Genomic DNA, 23,355 nt, shown 5'->3' with positions numbered 1-23,355 from the left:
CCCTCTCAATAGGTGAGGGGAGAAGTGATTGCAACCCTCCGATACCTCTTGACCCTCCCCCAAAGGATGGTGATAGCAGCCCCAGATCCCTCTCTGAAGACAAATGTCAATGCCAAGAACTGCAATGGAGTGTAGTTTCTGTCCAGCTCAATGTTCAAGGTTTGATGCTGTAGGTGGAATGACTACCACACATCACTAAAGTAGGAGCTGTGTGACCACAACTGAATATATTGCCTGATCCAAAGAAGAATAGAAGGAAAAAGTCAATTACTCAGCACTGAGAATGCCTTCCCATTCCACTAGCTTAGAAACAGACCAGGGATCTCTTTACATTGTTAACGTTTAAACCATCTTGTTTTTCTATACTGGATTATCATCAGATTTTTCAGTTTAATCAATACTCTGCTTTCATAAACTTTCTGGATTTAAGTGAGGAAATAGAGATCAGTATACATTCAAAGCCAGATGAGCTTTTGGATGGCAACCACATTTTGGCAATTTAGCAGAATTTGTGTAAGCACATGTGTCCAGGATGGGATGTCTGCACAGAAACTAGAAGCCACTGCAAAGGTACCTTTCCTTGCCGTTCTTCAGATTCCCTTTCTGCACCCTGCCAAAATCGCTCACTGAGTGAATGAGGCTTCCTGAACCCAGCAATTGGCTGGAATCAAGACACTTTCGATTTTAACTCCAAAAATACCAAAAGGCAAATCAATTATAGTTTTAGAATGCCCACAGTCAGCTGCTTTAAGAAAAGCAAGAGGTTGAGAACCACTTCTTTTTTGTTTAGTTTTAAGGCAAACAGAGGGAAGAGACATTGTTATGAGAAACAAGCAAAAAAAAAAAAAACACAGAAAGAAAAATGATAGAAAATAATAAATACGAATAAAGGCTTCTTGGAGATGTCCAAATCAGAAGATGGGACTGTCCGAGTATGTTTCCTTCAGAAAAGCAGGCGGGTAGACAGCACTGCTGCCTACAGCCTTCAGCAAAATCTATGTTTTTATTATTTGTCCATGCAATACATTAGTAAAGTGGACTCAGTCTCCTTCTGGAGCCCACAGACGTTCTCCAGTGATAATAAAGAATGGAACACAGAATGCACAGTGTTGTGTTCATGAAGCACCAAGGTGCAAGACCCAAGGGACACACTGGACTTCACTTTGCTATATTCCAAGGATTCTATCGGCACAAAATAGCAATTCTGCTTCCAAAAAATACCATGCTACTGGATGACCAGAGAGTATTTCACGGTCAAGGCAAAATGAACACCAGTGCACCAGGTAACATAGCTTCATCCCAGGCAAATATTCCAGAGAGTATTGCGACTACTGTTTAAAGGCAAACAGATAGAGTGAATTGATAAGGCAGGGGTCAACCATTGGTTCCGATACAAAACATTTCCCAGAGAGCAGACCGGATCATGCTACAGTAACTTTTATTGCAGAGATCAGCAGCCAGCACAGCTATTCACAAGTATTATATAGACACAAGTGCCTCACGCTTAGGCCAGCCAGCACAGAGCTAAAATGGAAGCACATAACAAATTAGTGTTAATAAGCAAACAATCATTAGAAGTGTTAACAAGTGATGGTGGAGAGGCTCTGTTTTTCATTTTATTACTAATCTCTAGTAAGTGTCATTATCCTCATAGAATAACATTTTATTATGAAATGCACATGCCCAGCATTAAAGCCTTTGATAGGCTGATGCTTGCCAGCAGCAGCAAAATTGTAAACAAAGTGAAAGAATCATTTCTGAAATGCCAACAGCCATTAGTATTCACAAAGTTTATAGGATGCAGAGGGCCAACATGCTGCAGTGTAAATAATAGGAATTTACTGTGACCCGGGGATCTAAGGAATCAATTGAATATTCAGTTTCTTCCCATTTTTCAAAAGAGCCTAAACATACATGCTTAATCTCAATTGATTTGCGCCTGAATTAGGGTCTTGAGTCTGTTAGATATTTTCAATTCTTTATAGTCAATAGACTCCTTTGACATTTTCCTCTTTTATAATACAGCAAACAGCTGCAACTAATAATTTTTCATTATGGTTTTGTATTTCTGTTTTGTTTTACAACGAATTTTACTTAAAACAACAAAAATGCAACTGAGCAAATTCTGCTTACTGTAGAAATTAGATTTTTCTGAAGACTGGCAGAATTTGACACAGTATCAATTAGGACAATGTCTTTATTTTAAACTATAGCTAGGAAAATGACAGGTTGAGGGAAAAGAACCCAACAAAATACACTTGGAAATGAAGGAGCTTACAAGAGAAGACAAAGAAAGACTTAAAATTGACCTACTTTCTATAACCTGAAAATTACTGATGCATTTCATATGACTACCTACTTAACACAGTCATTTCAGCGCCAACATACAATCCAAACAATAAGCCCAAGGGGTTTAGATTTCTGTGTTGCAAATACACCGTCTTCATCTATAAGGAAAAACGGCAATGGGAGCTCAATCTACAGCATCCTATACCATAACTGAGTAGCACCAAGTACCTCCTGAGCCACTTTCAGCAACAACACAACACTGCAGATAAAGCGCACACAAGCCATTGTACTGCCATGTGCATGCTAAACTTAGGAAAGATTATTAAATAAGCAATTATGATAACATGAGATATTAAATACAGATAGAGTTGTGTCAATGGAGCTATGATTTTTTAAATTATTGTTAATTTTCCCCGTAGAAATGTTAGAAATACTAAAGCAGGCATGATGCCTTCCCTTCCTGCACGCACATCTCTCTTCAGAAGATAGCTAAAAATCTTTTTTTAAAAATAAAAGAACATAACACAGCAAAGTCCTACTGGGGAATAGGGTTTTAATGAACACACAAAGCAACTAGGTGACATCTTTATCAGCCCTCATAAACCTTGATTGAATACACAGCGATAAGGCCTGTTTAAACTGTCATCCTGACGATAACGCGGGCAGAGACGACGCGGGCCTTAGCAACGACCTGGGCAAGAGAGAAAGAGAGAGAGGCACCTTCCTTCCCAAAGTGCAGGCCCCGCTAGGTAATGTATAGCACGGGCGCAGTTCAAAGCCTGGGCGGCTGGTTTGTTTGTGCGAGGGCGGAGGGCTGGGGGTATGTGTGATATACGGGCGGGGGGTATGTGCGATATACGCACATCTTCCCCCGGCACCGGCTTGAAAGGGCATTTGCTTCAGAGTCTGGTTTTGGGGATGGAGAGCTGTCTGGGCGCTTTGAGGCAGAGCGACCTTTAGCACTTAGGTCTGCAAACACCGAGAATTTCATAGAAGTGGTGTTAAAGGATTTAAGGGAAGCCTGCTCTGGGATTTTTCTTTAACAGCATCATATTTGAGGTGCACAATCTTCATCACTAGGAAGGAGGTAGGCAGGTAGGGCCAGAAAAATTATGGAAGTTGGCAGCGACATGGCTTGTTACACCAGAGCATCTGGCCCTGACCATCTGGGATACTTATTAAATATATAAAGAATAATAAATAAATAAATAAATATAAAATTACGCATTTCAAGCCTTTTTTAATCATCTCCAAGAAACATCCACAATTTATCTATTTTTCCATATTTCTAGCTTAAAAAAAAAAAAAAAAAAAAAAAAAAACAACAAAAGAAACTTACACTTGAACTTTTATTCTTTCTCCCCAAAATTGTTCCTCCCTCACTCCAATGCTTGCAGTGACACCCACTGGCTGCGGCAGGGCGAGTTTCAGAGTCATTACTAAAGTGCTTTGGTGCACTGACAAGATCACAGGGACACAGAAACTCGGAAAAACATCGCCACCAAGAAGCTGTCATTTTGTCAGCTTGCTTAATAATACAATTCAATAACTGTATTCAATACAGCTTTGTTCCATTAAAAGCTTTAATACGTGAAACAATGATAAAAAGTTACTTGTTAAGCAGAAGAAAATATATATTTACATCAAATTACTAGTTAATTAAAAGTTCCTACTGCTCGGCCCATAGAAGATATTGGTTAATTTTACATCTATTTGGCCTTTGGCAAGACATGAAGTAGCACTAGTACTAGGTTTTAGCTTTCTGTCGGAAAACACTAAGCTGAGCTGGTTCAGCACCGAGCTCCTGGCTGCCATGGGGGGCAACTCAGCTACTCAGGAACTCATCTGTGCTTTTGTAGGGTTCTTTGCATACACCTAGTAGCCCCAAGAAGTATTTTTCTCATTTCACGCACAGGAAAGAGGGGAAACACAGAAATAAGTGATTTGAGTAAAGGCTCACAGGAAAACCACAGAAACCAACTCTAACAAATCCCAGTCTAATGGCCTCAATTAGAAGACAACTTGTTTCTTCAACTTTATTAGAGCAATTTCTCTATAATACATGTAGGTTCTTAATCTTTAAACAAAATTATCCAAGTTTAAGCTGGAACACAAACAAATATATCCTGTTACACAAAGTGCTCACCAAAAGAAAAGGCTAGGTTTTAATTTAACTACAACTTGATGGCTTGGAAAGGATCAAGGGAAACTTCAGAAATCCTTGGAATAAAAAATTAGAAATAAAGAGAACTACTTTTTGCTTGCTCCATGGAATAAGCCAAGAGCAAATGGCTCCTGGCTGTGAGCACGCAAGGTGTGTTTGCTGACTTGCTCAGATTAAAAGCATTTTAGTCAACTTCGCGTTATTTCACGCATCTACAGCCACTAACGTTCTCTCCAGAAGAGAGTCAGAAGTAAAACTATTATATTAATGGAAAACACATTTAGACAGGACTTCCCGCAGAGCAGAAAAAAAAAAAGTTATCCAATGCCTTCCCAGCCAAACTTCCTCCTGAGGTGAAAAATCCTTCCCTTTGATAAGAAAGTTGTGTCAGACCACATTTCTGTCCCTGACAAGAGAACCGCTCTCCCTTGGCTCACCCCAGTTTTGGCAGCTGTGCTCAGCAGAACCACGCTGCTCTTCCCAGATAGCCACCACACTTCACAGAGCCACCAGCTGATCTTCGACCTGAACAATAAAATAACAATGAACTATGAACTATGAACAAGCACAAGCAGTTACTGTGGGCAGCACTACCTCAGCTCCAAGGCAGGCAGTTCTGTGCGTTAGAAATTCCATCAACAAAACATGTCATTGAAGACCTCTCTGTGCCCTCTCCCCAACCAGACACATATCTACAGAGGTCTCCAATGCCCCATATACACACTTTGCACAGCAAAATCAGCCAGGCTTGTTAGCTTTCCTTCCTCCCTCAGATGTTCTTTCTGTATCAGAGTAAACAAATTAATAATTAAGGTGTGGGGAGGGACATTTTCGCTCAAATACTGAAAGCTGGTATGTTTAAGATGCCATTGCTTCTTATCTGCTGACGACCTATCCAGGGATACACAACAGCCGCTTAGGAACCTCGCTCCAGAGTTTTGGGATAAGTCTACCAAGCACCATGTGGTTGCCTGTGCCCAGGTACTACTGACCTCCTCTCAGGTTAACTATCCTTCCAGAAAAGACAGATGTACCCACTCATGAAGAACATCATGTTATCGTGGGTGCACTGCAGTTCTGCTCTCACTGCCAGCTATTATTGCCAGGGCATTGTGCCATGAAGATATATATACCTGCCCTCCAAACAAAGGTGTAATGCTGCATTTGGCCAAGACAGGGAAGAGCTTAACCTAGGATGTGCTAAGTCCTTGCCTGACTTCCCTAGAAACACGTGCCAGCCCCAGTTTAGCCCTATTAATATTCCTATAAGCATGTGAGGTGGCTAGCTTAATGGTTAAACACCTGTATCTCATAAAACGATCAGGCCTAATTCTGTAGGAAACAAGGGGCCAAATCCAACAATTCCAGGCATAACAATGACACCTCCAATCTCCTCAAAAACTACATGCCATCTGAAAAAAAGGCAGCTCTACATTAGGTAACTGAAAATGGACAGAAAGCAAAAAAGCAGACCAAATCAACATTAGCAAATAAAGTGCTTTCCTTGCCCCGGAGAGTCATAGAGGATAACACCAACTCTCCTACAACCCCACAAGTGCATCCTCACACCCCGTGGAAGGACATTCTGGGGAGAGGTAGGGCTGAGGAGGGGAACAGAAGGGACTAGATGCATGGGATGTATGTTTGATTTCAGCCAACTCACACAGCAAGTAGCAATCACAGCAGCATTTTAGGCTAAATGAAAATTAGCAAAGGAAATAAAACTAGCCACAGTTCCCGTCCAGAAGAAGTGACAGGCAGGTGGGGAATGGAGAAAGGGATATTTCCCTTGCTAAATCCTACTGTCTAGGTGCCTTTTTTCCCTCCTCTTCTCTGAAGAGTATTTCACTACCTCCTCAAAGTTGAGAAACTCCTGCAAAAGTAAAACTATGAAATCAGCCCACTAACTTGTCCTGGGAATGGTCAACAACAGCTTGCCAAATCTTGGTGTCACTATTTGATTCAGCATAGCAGATAAAACCTAAAATTAAATGTCTGGTGTCCCAAATTTGTTAATGAAGATATTATTTTCATATTTAATTCATTTCCATCCTACTTTTCATGAGCTGACATTGTTTCATGGGTAAGTAGATGCCCAGGGGGTTTGGCCCACTCAACCCCACTTGGCCGCAGCACTTTAGAAGTGTAAGTGGCCTCCAAGTCCTGCCCGCTGCAGGGCAAGAACCTCACAGAGCTCATTACTGAGCAGCTGATCTGCAGCAACTCTTTCCAACACTGACTGTTTGCAGGCACAAAGTAGTTCACACTAAATCCGAGATCACTTACTCTTTTATATCCTTTTGTGTGTGTCATGGGAAAAAGAGAGTTGTATTAGGTATAACAGCAGATCCACAACTTTCGCATCAGGGACTGGCTTGGTACTCCTACACCTTCCTTCTCCACATGTGGAATAGTTCCAGCTTAGCTCTAGGGCATACTACTCCAGGGAGGGGTGGTATGGAAGGACCTATTGGGGTGGTGGGACATGCAAGACAAAGAAGATGGCAGGGTTACAGTAGGACCCAATGCATCCATGATACAAGCTCTCAGGAGAGAGAACAGAAGAATTTAAAACTCTTCAAGAGACTACTCCGCTCACAGTCAAATTTGCCATCTGAGCTTTTCTCCTCGCAAAATTCCAAAGAATGAGGCCTATGACTGCAGTTTAGTTTTGGGTTCCTCACTGTCCTTTTCCTAACACACTTTTCTACCCCAACAAGGTGTGAAGTGCTTCTAGAGTCTAGGCCCTCCATAGGGAGCAGTGGGGGAATAGTTTCAGAGGGCAAGTTATATGAAGCCCTAAATAAAATCAGAACGAACTGACTGAAACCCAAGAATAACATGAACCGGGTGCTTTAAGGGCCCTGTGCTATAGATCAGACAAATACAGTCAAAAACCTTGGACTTGATGCTTTGAATTGTAAGGTTATACTAGAAACAGCTTAACTAAGTTCTTTGTGTTAGGAAAAGTAGCCTTGTCTACGTAGATCCGAAGTAGCCTTTATTTTACACGTGTCATCACAATGAAGGAAGAAGAGAGGAAGAATGATTAGCATTGTATTTCAAAGCCAGCAAACTATACAACATGTCCATTGGGAAATGCTGTATAATTGCTATTTATTTTATATAGCTTTCATATAGAATATCACAAGACACATTACAATCATACAAACAGCAGGGATTATGAAATCTTAGTAGGAAGAGTATTGCTTGGAACATGGTTTCATATTTACTTTATTCAAAGAGGCACAACTTTTTCATACTTCTCTGTGGAGGCAGCAAGAAACCAAATAGCAGAATCCTTCTCTTTGCAAACAACCCATGCTCTTGCAAGCAATTTTACTGAAGAGACTTCCTTAAGTGGGTAAGATACACAGGACCAGGAGACAGGAACTTCCATCCAGAGTGAATTTCTCTGGGAAGTACCTTAGTATCTTTTCACCAAAACCTGAATCTGAGATATAACAAGAAAAATTTCAGCCAGCCTATTGGGGGGGAAAAAAACCCACCACCACCACACACCAAAACCAAACCCAAAACCCACACAAACCACCAACCAACACCACCAAAACAAAAACAACAAAAAAACCCATCCCATCTCAAAACATTTACTTGTTCCTGATTTTCCTCACATGGTTGAGAACAGCTGTAACCAGGCCAAAAGAAGTGCCCCTACCCTACCACTTATGTGGTAGCCAGAAACTCTCTTTTTATACTACCAATATAGAGAAATAAGGGTTGTTGAGAAATCAATGTGAACTTTTGCTAAGGCTTCAGGAATTCCTCCTGTCCATACAGGCAATTAAGAGTGGAGTCAGACACAAGGCTAGGGCCCCACTCTGCTTACGGGAAGGCACAGCGCCAATTTCAGCTTAATGGAGATTAATTTTAACGAGTCAAGGAAAGCACTACGTTGAGAAAGCGCACACCAAGAAGGAAGGGACACAGTTCTGCTATTAAAAAAAGATGTAGAATGGAAATGGAGGAATTGAGTAGTGGGGGACAGAAGCACTGAAGACATGACATACAGAAATAGTAACAGATGCAAAGTAGAGAATAACAAGAGTTACAAAAATGAAGGAATGCCCCTTGCTAATTCAGCAAGCATAAGAAAGAACCTGTGCCAACCTGAATGACATTGACCATACTTAGATCCCTGTTTGCGAAATACGACTTCAGTCCAAGGGCTGGAAATTTTTGTGTAGGGAATAGCTGTCTGGTCTGCTCAGCCTCTTGGTAGAAAGATAATGAGTTACTTGAAACTTCTGTCTCCAAGTAGCCTGCACACTCAGGGAAGCCTTGAGAAGCTGGACATTCCTTCCACTGGGCAGACTGATAGGGTTCAAAGCATATCTCACTATAAGCTGTGACAAATAAGGGTGGAAAATATTAATCAGCTCCAGCCATCTAGGGAGACTGTGGTTATCATTAATATGCAGGACACTCATACAAGAATTCTTTTCCCCTGCCCACTGGACAAGCTCTCTCACATAGTTTATCTGCTCCAACTGCATGCTTTTGAAAAAAAAATCTAGACTAAATGAATACTTTCAACTAGAGCTAAAGTTAAACACTCCACTGGAACTTTGCCCTAATCAATAGTAGCAATGTTCATGTCACATGAGAGTCAGAGGATAGACTATGGTGCTTACTGAAGTCAGCAAATACGTTAATTATACTTAGCCTGCTTGAGGAAGGGGACAAGTGAGGTCTGGTCCACCCACATATTAATGCAATCATCATTATCCTTATCCCTTGTTTGCTTTGTGCTTCTATGAAATAAAAAAAACCCTGCCACCAATGTAGGGTGTTACTGACCCCTTGTGGAAAAAATACATTGTGGGATGCACAAGCGTCACTGGGGAAATCAGCTCTGCGTTAGGTTTCTCCACTAACATCTCTCAGATTTATTTTTAAAGAAAATTCAGTGAAATGACATTATAGTGTTGTGAGAGGTCAGCAAATTCTCACAAGTGTGTTTTCCTGATTTTCAGCAATTTTGCAGAAATTACTGTTTTGTGTTGCCCCAACAAATCCTAACTGCAAGGAGTAGACTTTACACTAAATTTCCTACAATTTTAATTCTTGCATGGTAACAGAACAACGCTTTTACACTATCAGCTAGCATATTTATTGATTTTTAATGTAATTTAAACTAATTTAGATCCATCATCGCATTACTCTCTAAAAACTGCTTTGAAAAATAAATCTTTTCTGGATAGCCTGGACATACTCTCATCACTGCAAAGGGAATAAAGTCTTTAAATCCCTAAGGTAACTTCCAGCCAAAATTTCTTCATAAGCACCAAGGACAGCATTGATAAGCTTCATTCTTTCAAGTAAAAGCCTTTCTACGCATCCTGCTTTGTTGACTTGAACCTGGCTGCACAAAGCACAAGAACAAGCTTCAGCTGTATTTGTTCTGACTGAAATTACCTTCCCATATTGTGAAAAATCAAGTCTGAAAAGGAAAGTTATCAACAAGTTTATTGAAATACTGCCGCTAGTTTTTCCTCCCTAAATAAAGGGGAACGTACCCATGAAGAATCACCCTCTGCATTTATGCAGTATATGATAAAGTATTATATGAATTAGAGTATGAAGCAGCCTTTTCAAAATCTAAAAGACATGATATCAAACACCAGCAAAGACAGAAGCTTCCATTGCGACCAACATTAGGGACTGAACCCCTAGAGATCAAGTCTTCGGCCTATGCCAATGCTGTTCCCATCACTTTCAATTAAGAGGTGTAGAAAACTACATGAACCGCTTGTCTGTCACAAAGCAAAAAACAAGTGGCTATTTAAAATGTCTTTTGACCAATTTGCATCACTTGCTTTCAAACAAAGTCAAAAAAAAATCTGAAAATATTCTGTTTTCATATAGACCTGTCATATAAACCAAAGTTGAAGATATTTTGAAAAATGAAACTAAGAAAGCGAGCAACAAACTTTTTATTCTGTCAATTCATTTTTCATCTGTACGCTATGATAAATTAAAACACTACACCATTAAAGTCTGGGTGGTTTTGTTGCCTTTCATTAGGCATACGTATTTTTGAATGCATCCATTGAATCGAATCCTAAAAGTATAAACAATGCAGCACCTGTTGTCTCAGAACATGGGAGTTACCGTATCTGGCAGGAGATTTTTAAATTATCACATTCATGTAGGCAGATCTGCAAAGGCCATTCAATTATAAGTAAACCCAGAATCTAAGATAAATTTAAGAGCAGCTCTAATCAGTATTATGAACTGTATATTTACAGAAAAATTTGCACATATGCCACACATAAAAATTTAAAACCAACCTTTTTGTTGTTACAACATAATCCATGCTTCACACTTCTACTGTGCTGCTAAAACAGTATTTGAGTATCTGGGAGATTCAAAGGCACGTAGCATTTCTGAGGTTGCCACAAATTCACTCTTCAGGGATATATAAAAAACCCAAAATTTTTTGAAGTTTGGATTGTAAACCTTCTCAATAAATACAGTCCGGTGTGCTTTTAAACACTATGTCAACAACTAACAGAGTTTGCCAAAATTCGTCCAGGTACACAATTTTCTAATTCCGTGGTGACATGTAACACCATTACAACCGAGAAGGTGGAAGACAAATGAGCCACCGCTCCCTTCCCAATGATGTGTGCAACAAAATAAGTATTAATTCAGTTCAACTACACTTTTAAATCAAAGCCTTGGAAAAAGTAGGTATACATCTTATATAATAAGTTTTATTAACCATACAGTACATTAGCATTTCCTTTGAAACGCTTAGACCTTGCTAAGCAGTTTTAATGAAAGCAATTACATAATGCTATCTGCATATAGAAATCCACTACATTCACACAGACGACCTTAAGTTTCTCCAATAAACAGTCATGTCAAAATCTACAATTTACTGAAAATACAAAGTCGTTTTTAACAAAAGCAAAAATGTTCTTGTGGTTCAGTAAAACCTGTTTTCTAATATGAATAGTTTGCATTCATAAAGACGGTAAGCTTGGGACCAAGACAGTATTTCCTAGAAGCTCAAAACAAGACTTAGATTTTTGTAACTACGAAACAGCATGCAAACATATAGATTTGTCGCCAACTATTTCTCTCTTACAAAAGACTCACTGGGCCAGAGTAAATAAGGTATTTTTACATAGTTGTTTATACAATGACCTCTCCCATCACTCTAAAAGTGTCACATACAGAACATTTTATCAGCTTTGTCTCAAATGGTGCTTCTGTAAATTTGAATATTATGCCACTCAGACCCCCAAGACAATCAAAGAACTTCCAGAAAGCTTAACAAAACCTAAATTTGCCAATTTTCCTTTACAGAAAGTATATACAAGTTTATAAATCCATGGCATGGGTATTACAGTTATATTAACATCAATTCATCAACTGGATTCAAAAGATACCTGCATTCTGTAAGGACTCTATGGCTGCTGCCCATTCAATAGTTCTATCAAGGCACTGTACAGTCATTAAATCTCTAATATTCTCCAAGATGTGCTGAAGAATATTGTGAAAGCGTTTAAGTTGTTAAAAAGCCCTGAGTCAGAACTTTTGTATTTACCACAGGCTTATCTATAAAAATGGCACATACTACAGCTTCTGCGGATAACGGTTTTGCTTTGTCAATGCAAACAAGTTATGAAACGCATAAAAATACAATAGTACAAATTCCAGCAACTTATGCAAGACTGATATACAATGTACATTGTGGCAAGTCACACATTTCTACTGTATGTAATTTATACAGCCAGTAAAAACCTTTGCCATGTATTCCGACATCAAAACCGATGAAGCGAAACAAAACTGATGTGTTCCCCATCCCTTCCCAAAGACACAGAACAACTAGAGAAGAATTCAGTACTTTGACAGAAAGGAGGTAGCACTGCTAAAAGTTAGGCTGTAGTGTTGTTGGGTTTTTTTAAGTGAAAACTTGACCCATGCAGCACAAAGAACAGGATAGGCTCTTCGGTTCACCAGCTGCTACTGGAAGAGTAAAATTGAGTTTCTGACAGTTGATTTTGTAGAGGAAGCTTAGATCACTAGCTCAAAGCAGCTTCTCCAAACAGTTTAGCGTTTACACACACTGCAATTCTGCAATTAACACTGCTAAAATAATTAGGCATACATAAAACAACTCTAGAAAATATCTACACAATAAGGACTTAATTCAGTTTATAAAGACCATTTCCTGTCTTTAAAAGAAGCTAAAATACTGATTGTAAGACTATGCTAACAAGGCACAAGTACTTGTGCAAATCTGCTATATCCTCACCCAGTCCAAGTTAAGAACAATACCTTCTAATCGAACTTCACATTTACAAAGTAATTTGTTTGTTCTCTTGCCAGTCTAATCTTCAGTATCCACTTCATCAAAAAGGGATTCCTCCAAAGCCCAACATACAAGTGCACGGTATTTCAACAAATGGCAAGTAGGTAGCAATAGTCTTAATTTTGAGAAGTGCCATGCGAGTAAAAGTAGGTTTGGGGGGCGGAGGGGAATTGTTATACAAAAGTTAACAATCTACAAGTATTTAGCATATTCTGTTAGCCTCTCAGGTTGTCCTCATACTTTAGGTCACTGTGTACCAATGTGACCATTTATGTATTTTACTACATTTAAAAAATGAAAACTGTTTTACTTAAACATCTGGGCATATCTCATATCTGAACAATATATATTATTAGGTGCCTTCCTGATTATTCCAAGAAAGAAACTGAGATATTTTATCCAATTTAATTTCAAAACTGCTATTAAATACTGGGGGAATCATAATAACAATAATAATAAACAAAACTTACAAATACTGTATTTTACAATTTTACAGTATATTAGAGATAAATGCCTTACTGGTTTTTCTCCCATTTTCACTGTGCTCCCTAATAATAGTGATAATAATCATCAGATTTGCACTTTCATATTTTGCTGAAGGCAGAGGTACAATTACATATCCTCGACTCTCCTACTTGTTATTAATATGATTCCCTTCGGCTTCCAACCAAGCTTCCACTTTCTATCCTTCAATTATTTAAGCGTTATCCACTTAAACATTTGCACTCTGTGCACATTGCACAAATGACACCAGCCGAAATGGAGTGAATGAATTTACTAGCTTCCTCAACAACACTAGTTCACCTTCTACATCAGAATTCAAAGACAGTGTGTGAATCTAAATACCTATTTCCAAAAATGACACTGGATTTGCAAACATTTTTCCTCTTTAAGTTTTCTGAAAGGCAAGCACTGTGTAGCCTTCCCAATAAGACACAGGGCTTTCACCTGTTAATAAGAAGCCTACATTAGTAATTTAACCATGGTGTTCAGCTTGCCTAGTTTCACCAATTCAGCAGCCTCTCCTGGCACCATGATAGGATCAAGTTAAATCCCCAATGCTGACATACTTGAATTTCAGTTGGCACCCAGCATTGCCCAGTGAGTCCAATCACAAACCTTTATGCAGTCACATACATCCAGTGTGACCACAGTATAGAAGACTACAGTCACTCCTATAGCAAGGCCTTCAGTTATTTGCTCTATTTCCATAGGACCATGATGGCATCTAAGTACTAACAGCATTATAAAGTAACTTACAGCTTCTCTGTTGAAAAGTACAAGCCTAATAGAGCACGCACTTATCTCTGTTACAACCTGTGCCTCCTGCACACAAGGAGTACTTAACTTTGACTCCAGTTTCCCACCCAGGATGTTCTAGATCTGTTCTTACTCAGCTGAATTGTCCAACTGATGCAAATTTGAAATACTTTCAAGTAATTCTGGCTTGTTCCAGTGAAAAATGCCAACTGCTATACTGAGGTTTCAGTTTTGAACTGTGTTATCAAGAAGAAATCCACCCTGCCTTTGTGCTGACAACAGTTTATAGAGGTCCCCTTGACGAATAAATAGGACACAATATTCGAAATAAGTCTACCAGAGCCAGAGGAAACGGAGGTGCAGATCTGATGCACTACAGGATCAAACTCAGAACAGATTGTCAAGTGGCATATCCTAGTATGCAATTATTTGTAGAGACTGACAGGAAAGTGAAGCCTATTACTGAAAGTTCAGCTCTTAAATAAGCTACCAAAAAAAGTATCAGACTTAGTGACATAGATATTGGCCAAACAAAAATTGCAGTGGGCAGTCAGGTGCACTCAGAGCTTAAGTGGACATAGTGAAATGCTGATCTGAAAAAAAATCCCTGTATCAAAACTTTCCAAAGCTCCTTGAAATTCTGGTATTTTAGAATAGGGACTCAAGAAGCAAGGAAAGAGAGGGCTATTTCATTTGGCCAAAAACACAGATACACAGATTATCTGAGAACAGATGACTATTAGTATACAAAATAAAACACAATATTATATTGATTCCAGATTGGGACTGTGTCCAATGAAAAATTAGAGAAATGAATTATGAACATCTGCAATTCCAGATCAGGATTAAAGAGGGATATAGAAAGACTGTGTATTACATCCTTTTGCTATGTCAAATGCCACTCTACATACATTTTTCCAATATATTACTGTAGTTGTTTCCTGGAAAACTACACAGTGTTTAAACTTTACCAGTTAAAAGTTCTGTCTTTACAGTTTACTAGTAACATTCATCTGTGACTTCTGCCAATGTTTGCACAATTCATGCTTATCAACTTAAGCTTCACAAGATCAAGACTGATCTTCTGAAGAGATCACAATTTTATGCCTTTACTCTTACTTGGATCTGCCCCTGAAATATCCCTTTCTCCATGTTTTTTTGACACAAGCAATGAGAATTAAATGATAAATTAATCTTAGCTGCAAGTAAGGCACCTAAGTGACTCCAGCATGGATTTCTTCATTGTTCTGCAAGGGCACATCCAAATGAAGTCTGCACAACGGCAAAGGGCTATATAAACTATGCACTCAGAAAACCGCTAAATTACTTAGGAGTAAGCACACATTCCTTTTAGCTACAAGAGATCCTTAAATCAGCATATTTTCTTCCATCCGTTCCTGACAGCAGCATTTTTGGGGGTCAGGAACACCTCTTTGTCAGGTCAGTGACAGCTAACTCCTTCAGCCAACCTGAGCTCGCCTAGGCACGGCTCACAAAATTCACTGCTCTGTCAGCAATATCTTCATTTGCAGTATTATCCATTCATGTTCACAGATAAGTTCTGGTGTTAACACCTGACTTAGATGAATAAGCAATATTACATCTTCTCTTTTGCTGTTGACACTATTTGCCTGAAGACAGTAAAAGAACTTGAGAGAGGACATCTTGCAGAATCTCTCATTCTTCCTAATTCATAGACCCAGAAATTTACATACACATATATATGTTCCTCCATAACTGACCAAATTCACTCAACTGAAATGAATAACTAACTCATTGCTCAAATGTTTTCCTTTCCAATCAAGTTAAAAGCAATTCTGTACAAAATTATGTGGTTAGCAGAATGAGAAAGTTCACTATTGAAGTTAGCTCGAACCTGTTAGACTAAAGTGCAGTTTTGGGAACATAATATTTCTGGATCAGATTTTTCTTTTTACTGTTTCCTTCCCAATCCATCCTCAGCAACAAAGATAAAGTTAGAATTACTTTAACGTTGTATTTTGAGGCCTGATCTTATGGGAATAGTATGATATTTATTACTACTGTGTATACACTTTGTATTGATTTTGTGTTATTTTATATTTCAAGACAGAAATTCTTGTGCATCATAACTGTCACAGGAAATTTGAACATTCTCCAGAAAAGCATAAAACAAAAAAATCCTAAATATTTATATTTGATATTAACTGACAATATAAAAAACCCCTTACATCACTTGACAGCCAATACATACATTAAAAAAAAAACACAAAACCAAAATAAGATTGTCCCTTTACACTTTAAGGGGAAGAAGAAGACAAAAAGAAAATGAAAAAAGACTGCTTTCAATTAGCTTCAGCTTTAGATGTTAACAGTAATGCTAAAAGCTGACTGTTCAAATACTGTTCTCTTATTTGGTGTGTTCACAGTCTTTAAACAATTAGCATGTAAAGAAACTGTGCTACAGTATTAGAAATGTTTTCATTAGAACCCTCTACTGCCTTTCAAACTCAAGGAGCTTTAAATCATCAAAATGTCCTTACTATTTCATAAGCTAATAAAAGACACTGGTTCCACTACTTAGTACAAAAGGATCCTTCGTTCAATTGCCTTGCGACATATAGGGCATTCACTCATTCGGTCTCCACAAAGTTGACATGTTCCATGGCCACAGAGAAAGATCATATTCTTCAGACGGTCCAAACAGACAGGACACATAGTCTGCAAAAGATTTTGACACATCATATAGTCAATGGCAGTAGTGATATAGCACTGAGTATGCAATATATAAATTATTGAAATTTAACAATAATTATGCCCTCTTAAGAGTAGCAGATCATTTCCATAGCAGAACCCAGCTATTAACCTGAAAACTGATATCTTTTTTTAAAATCACATTTTTATTTCATATTGACTTAGAATATTTGGGCTTTTCCTGCACCATCATGACACAAAAAATATATGGCTTTTTTCCCCAAATATAATCCTTTTAAGTAAGGCTATTCAGTAGTAGGTTAACATCACATTTTCAACATCATTACCCAGGCTTGCAACATTAGGAAATTCTTCAGCAACATTCCCCTTTATGTAATGTAAACTTCCAAGGAACAAACACAAACAGCTGTACGCATGCAATGCTTGGGTAATGTTTTCCCAACTTCTCAGAGTACCTATCCATTCACACACTTACCTTTAAACACCAAGCAAGCACCGAACACATGCAAAAATAATAAAAATGCTGCATAATCAATATTACACATAAAGATTCAATACTGGTAATTCTAGCCTTTGTTCATGGAAGCTATCTAGATTTTTCAAACAAGTTTCAAATGAAAAACCTTGAGTTTCAAATGAAGAACAATTTAATAAATATGACCTTCAGTTATAACAGTAGCACAGCAAACTTTTAAAAACAGTTTTAACTGCTGAACATTAAAGTCACAGCGACTGCCCAAAAAGGATCTCCTAAAGTCCGTCAACAGCAAAGTTTGTTTTGTATCAAGGCACTAAGGAACAACGTCCTTCACCTTTTGTCACATGCACAAACTGAAGTTTTGGTAAGGCATGTTCCTTCATCTTAAATAGATTGCAGCCATATTAGTATTTCATTTATAACAGTTTATCAAAGGTTAGTAAATGAACAGATGTTATAATAGATTATAATTGTTAAGACCATTCTATAGTCCAACAAATCAAATCTAAAATGTCCTTAGATGTGAGACACACTTATAAATGTAAATCTCATATATAATATGAAATGTTGACAGGGCTGGTATTTCAAATGCAAATTCATTTTATCACCAATTTGCACGTGTGACTTGTTTCCATTCTCATCATTTGGGGTTTACTTCAGTTTGTTCATCTTATCAGAGGGAGAATCCACAGCAGGAAGCCTATTCAGTATAACCTTAAAGCACACTTTCTATGGAGTCAATAAGTACCACTTCCTAGGGTAGACAGCTTAACTGAAGACCAGAAAAAAGAGTCACCATCAGTCTGCTTAGACAGAGTTGTTTAGATTGGCATGGAATCCGGTCAAATCCCTATTTTAATCTCCAGGATACCAGTATAATGGGCTACCAGGATCGTAAAGCTTCCAGATAAAACCTTATGTCAATTTGTGTTTACAAAACCCACTTCACTCTTCCCAAAAACGCCATGCTCGTGCTACAGCTTTGTCAGAATTTCCACAGTATTGTAACAAAACCCTCTTAAACTAAATATGTGCAAAAGACCAACTGTCAGTCAGTGCTGCTTACTTATTCATATGAAGTCATCACCTTGCACATCCCAATGAGGCAACTGAGCATTCTTCCTCCAGTAGCCTTCAGTCTTCAAATACCCATGAAAAAGCTGTTTCCAAATGCATATATAGCTGTGCTGTGACAAATGTCCATAACCTGACAAAGTTGACATGATGTCTTTTGACAAAGGACTGACAAAGCAAGCCCAAAAATCTTATATTTAGAGAAAAAACTTGTAGCTTTTATTCTATGCTTTTTAGCTTAATTATTTGCCTTTGTGCGTAAACGTCAGAGTTACTGAAGTTGTTACAAGGGCCCCTTCTTCTCCAAATGCCACATCTTCATTTGAAAATGAAAACATCCATCAAGAGGCTCAGAAATAACAATTTTTAAAAAATTAAATACATTAGTTTGGTTATTTAATTCAGTGAAGCACAGAAATCTTCACATTTTCATGTCATAGATCTTTTCTGCAATTGCATGCAGTATTAGCAAATTGCCCAATTCCTCCTGCGTAGCACAAAAGCAGAGTATTTAAAATACATTAGCTGTTTCATTTCCTTATATGATATCACTTTAAGTTACTTTATACAGCAGGAAAATTCACCTGAAAGGACCAAACTTCCTGTTTGTTTTGCCATTCTATTCTGACAAGGGTTTTCTCAATTAGTTGAGCAGTTTCCCAGTGCAATATGAGCCCAAATAACTTAGTTTTATCCAACTTTCGAGGTGCATTCATTACTTAACCACCAGCTTATATGCACTTCCACAGTGGATGAAAGTTCACTGCATGGCTTATACCCAATTCGTGCAACAGCAGCAGGAAATCAGCAATATCTGCTTCTATTCTCCTATTAGTTCAGTAGAATGTTTTGGTCATGAAATAAAAAAGCAGAGCGTGGTTTACCTGCATGAAACTTTTGACTATCATCTTTCAAAGGAAAACAAATGATACAAAAAGACACTATACGTGTTCTATGTGAGAATTATGTCTTTGTATTAGTAAAAGTAGTCTGGAAAAAGTGCTCATCATACCTTTAAGTATAACCAGGTTTGCAATTCAGATCAGTTTTTACCACTAAACAAGGTGTTTTAAACTGTTTGAAATACCAATTCCTCACTACTAAAACCATTTTTTTCCAACAATATACAGGTGCACAGTGACAAATTTATTTTTAAGGAGAAAGTGGTGTAGGTATGGAGAAGGAACATACATAAGATATTAAACAGATGATGGTGATTATGTACAAAATGGAGTGAAGGTATTGCAATTACAGTCGAAAGGGTTCACTGAAGAATAGTCTGGTCATCAGATGTGGGAGATTCTGATGACATCAGCACCACTTCTGCATGGCATCAGAAATGGTTTTAAAAGCTTGCTGCACTAACATATTAGATTATCATTAAGGGTATGAGTTGAAACTCAGGATTATACCTCCTGAAACAGAACAACTTACTTTTAAGTACAAAAATAACTTGAAGACTAAACTGTTCAAACATCAAATCAAAAGAATCCACAATTATAGTGGAACACTGCACATCATGTCAAGCACAAATTTAGAAGATGACATGACTAATTTTCATCAAATCCAACTTGCTACTCACAAGCATGATACGCAACTCACTGTCACTAGACTAAACAGAAAAAACACCAAGGAAAGCATGAAAGAGTCTCAAGCAAAAATGCACACAAGAATGACAAGAACCACCTCTTTCGAGTCAGAGGCACTGAACAACCTTCAGTTTTAAGCTGATTTAAAATAAATTATTGGATGAAAGGGTACTTCAAAGCAAAAGAGAGCACCTAAATTCTCAAAGCATTCTGGTGTTAGATCTTTCTTCCTACTGCAAATAGGAAAAATCAGAAAATACAAGTAGAAAATGACATGTATAAAGCAATTATTCTCTTCTCCCTAATACAGCATAACTTTCTGGTATTAGCAAGTTTGTGGCTGGCAAATCCCAAAGGTAAGACAAAGTTGCTACAAATAAAAGAGCACCCAAGGAAAACTGAAAAAAACTGAGATCACATGTAATCAAGAAGAAAAACTGCAAAACCAAGTTTTCCTTTCATATCCCTATACATAGTATTAGCATACCCAAATAGAACTCCCATCTTTTCTAAACTCCTACAATAAGTTAACCAGAAAAGAAAAAAATATATCTGAAGGAAATAACGACTTGTATTGAAGCATCCATCTGCATGTTTTGCATCATTTAAAATGCCCAAGTAGTAACCTTACTCTTTCAATCCAATGTTAAAAAGTAAAACAGAAGTTCAACAATAGATATAAGATGTCAGAAATATCTAGAAACTCCAGATGTTATTGTCAAGACAGATACACATTTTTCAAACAACAATTTTTAATCTGCATGTTCTTTTACGGACAAAAACTACAAAGGAATCTGTTTTGAATTGGATATTTGAATTTCTATCACTGGGGTGTTGTCCAGGTCTCCATATGACAGGAACAGCTCTTCACACACATGCCATTGAGGTTAAAGCTTTCAGTTTTGCAACCACACAGTTTTTTGAAGAGTAAATACTTCATATGACAGGTAACTACCAGCATTTGTTCAAAGCTACTTCATGAACAGACAAGTAAACATTGAGACAGTGACAGAACAGTCAAGAATATCTACTTTCATTACTGTTCTGTGAATACAGCTTCTGCTGTACCTATATATTCAGGTCCGCTAAGCAGGCAGAGAACATACTGACTGGGCAGAGCATCCTTTTTTAGCCACACCAACACAGACGCTCTAACAGATGGATTATCGAACATGGTAACCTCTTTTTCTTTTAAAACTTATACACAGAAGACATACAAGCCACAACACACAGGAACTGAAGCGCTTCAACATGTCATTTTGTTTTAAATCATAGAGGATGCATTGTTTTTTTCAATTATTTTAGATGCCTATGAAATTTTTATTCAGCACTTTTACCTGTTCCTTGATGTCTTGTAACTGTTGCTGCAGCTTCTGTACATCCGCATTGACATTGGTGTTGTCTTTGTCCTTCTGCAAAACTGGAATGTTTCCACTTGCTGTAATTTAGAGAAAATAAAGATGTGATTATGCATCAATCTAACACAACACAAATAATTCTTTCCAGCATACTAACTACAATTTTTCAATTATCTGAAATAACATTAGCCAAACATACTTGACAATCTAATTAAATTCACTACAACACCAATGCAGTTCAATTCATAAAGAATTTCTTTAAGTCCAGTGGCAACGCTTCTTTGACAAAGATTTCCTCAATAATGATGCTCAAAATGCCTGTAGCCCCTTAATGTTCTCAGAATTCTAATCTGTTGGTGAAGTTCCTGCAGTAGGTTTTTGCACATGTAAAAAATAAAGCCAAATCCTTTCACATTTTAAAGATATTTTTATCTACACAGCTCATTCTATTTGGTGTTCAAAACTGCACAAGCATCTTAGAAGTAATTTGTTCAAAATTTGAACAAGCTCATGTTAATATTTCTGTATTTGACTGATTCAGGAAGCAATGTTACTATAAGAAACAGAAAAAAACCAGCATTTCAAATTACAAATTTTAGATTTCCAGTGCATTAAAAACCTGATTTCAAGGATTATTATATTTATCTATTTAGGAACAGCATGCTAAGAATGACCTAATAGTCCAATTTACATTAACTCAATTCAAACACTGTGTATCACACATACACAAACAGAATAAATACAAATAATCCACAGAAGTTATTGGGAGAAGTCATAAGAAGTTTAAAAACTAGTCAAAGCAGGAGATGTAGAACCAGACAATCTGTCATGAAAGTGGCTAGTACCTAGATGCAAGATATTTATCATTTCTTTATCAGTCAGAATTCCAGAAGTCAAAAAAAAACCCCAACACATTTATTTGCTCATGTGCACAACGATAAAGACTCTTCAGCTTTTACTTCATAGGACATTAATACTGGTGTTACCATTGCATCTGCTGCTACCAATGCAGCAAGTAGTGAAAACAGCATACAGATACCTGGCTTAACACTGTTTATATCAAACTTTTCTTTAGAAAGGAGAGGAAAGATTTAGCTCATTTAAAAGAACGAGAATAAGAAGTTGTTGGGGGAACGTGAAAGTGTATGGGTTCTGGAGTCACTCACAAATATCATCAGTGGTATCTTCTGTACCTTTCCCTCCGCAGCACATTATGAAAGGCACTCTTCGCTCAACCACTGCCCGGCATTGTACACATTTCTTCATCAAGCTTGCACAATCTGAGAGGACAGAAAAATAAATTAACTCTGAATCCTACTATTTCTTTTTTTTTTTTTCCTATCCATGAGCTTGTTTATTCACAGTAACTGTATAGGAATGCCACAATAGATGCTTGTAATACAAATAGCGACTTGTGTTAATCTTCACATCAGTTTCTGCAAGTTACATCTATAACCCATGTCTAGTCTGGCATTCAAAGTAAACCTATTCTGTTTATCTTCCTTAAACATATTTCAAGCAAGCAGGTTCCTCTTTCTCCAAATGGATTTTTATTTGACAAGAATCAGCTAAGTTAAAAGAGTAAAATCACACACATTTGAGACCAGAACTACCAAGAATGCTTTGACTACATGCTTTTCCCTCTAGAACAAAGGATCTCACTTACTGTCCTAATACTTCAGGGGCAAACAGGTGTGGTTCCTTACAAAAGAGTAAACCTTTATATTTTGATATAATCCTAGAAAGGAAGCTCTAATTCTTCTACAAAAGGCAAATGATTATGTCTCATAAATGCTGAGGGTTACTGTGAATCAATAGAGTGAGTCCTGTACACTAAACAAAATTGAAGACTCTCATCCTGCTTGAACGTGATGTCCAGAAAATAAGCTGGAAACAATCTATATCTGTTAAACCTTTTGCTGTCCTTGTTACAGCTTAGACTTGGTGATGTGCATTTCACTGCTCAAATCCTTCACCACAGCAACCAATCCTTCTGCCGTCCTCTTCCTGGGAAACTCACCAAAAGAACTTCTCCCATCATCTTTCAACAGAAGACAGTGAAATAGGCCAGATCAGGAGAACTGTAAGGTCAGTGATTCAATGTC

General features: G+C 37.7%; 1 protein-coding gene across 3 annotated transcripts in view; it reads right to left on the bottom strand.

Moving 5' to 3' along the window:
* Positions 1-11,170: 11,170 nt before the first annotated feature.
* The window catches only part of MIB1 (MIB E3 ubiquitin protein ligase 1), a 78,247-nt gene continuing 66,062 nt past the window's right edge, over positions 11,171-23,355 (bottom strand). For 2 of the 3 annotated variants that reach the window (XM_005498370.4, XM_013366863.3), the window contains exons 19-21: positions 22,417-22,530; positions 21,230-21,330; positions 11,171-16,757 (exon numbers count right to left, since the gene is read on the bottom strand). In XM_005498370.4, coding sequence (XP_005498427.1) covers positions 16,617-16,757; positions 21,230-21,330; positions 22,417-22,530 — 356 coding nt within the window. In that variant the 3' untranslated portion in view covers positions 11,171-16,616. The remainder of the gene's footprint in view (positions 16,758-21,229; positions 21,331-22,416; positions 22,531-23,355) is intronic. The other variant, XM_013366859.3, reaches the window with a different exon arrangement.

Source organism: Columba livia, chromosome 2 (genome assembly GCF_036013475.1).
Source record: "Columba livia isolate bColLiv1 breed racing homer chromosome 2, bColLiv1.pat.W.v2, whole genome shotgun sequence".
NCBI classification, from domain to species: Eukaryota; Metazoa; Chordata; class Aves; order Columbiformes; family Columbidae; genus Columba; species Columba livia.
Note: the sequence above shows the minus strand (reverse complement) of the source record. Positions and strands in the feature narration are given on the sequence as shown.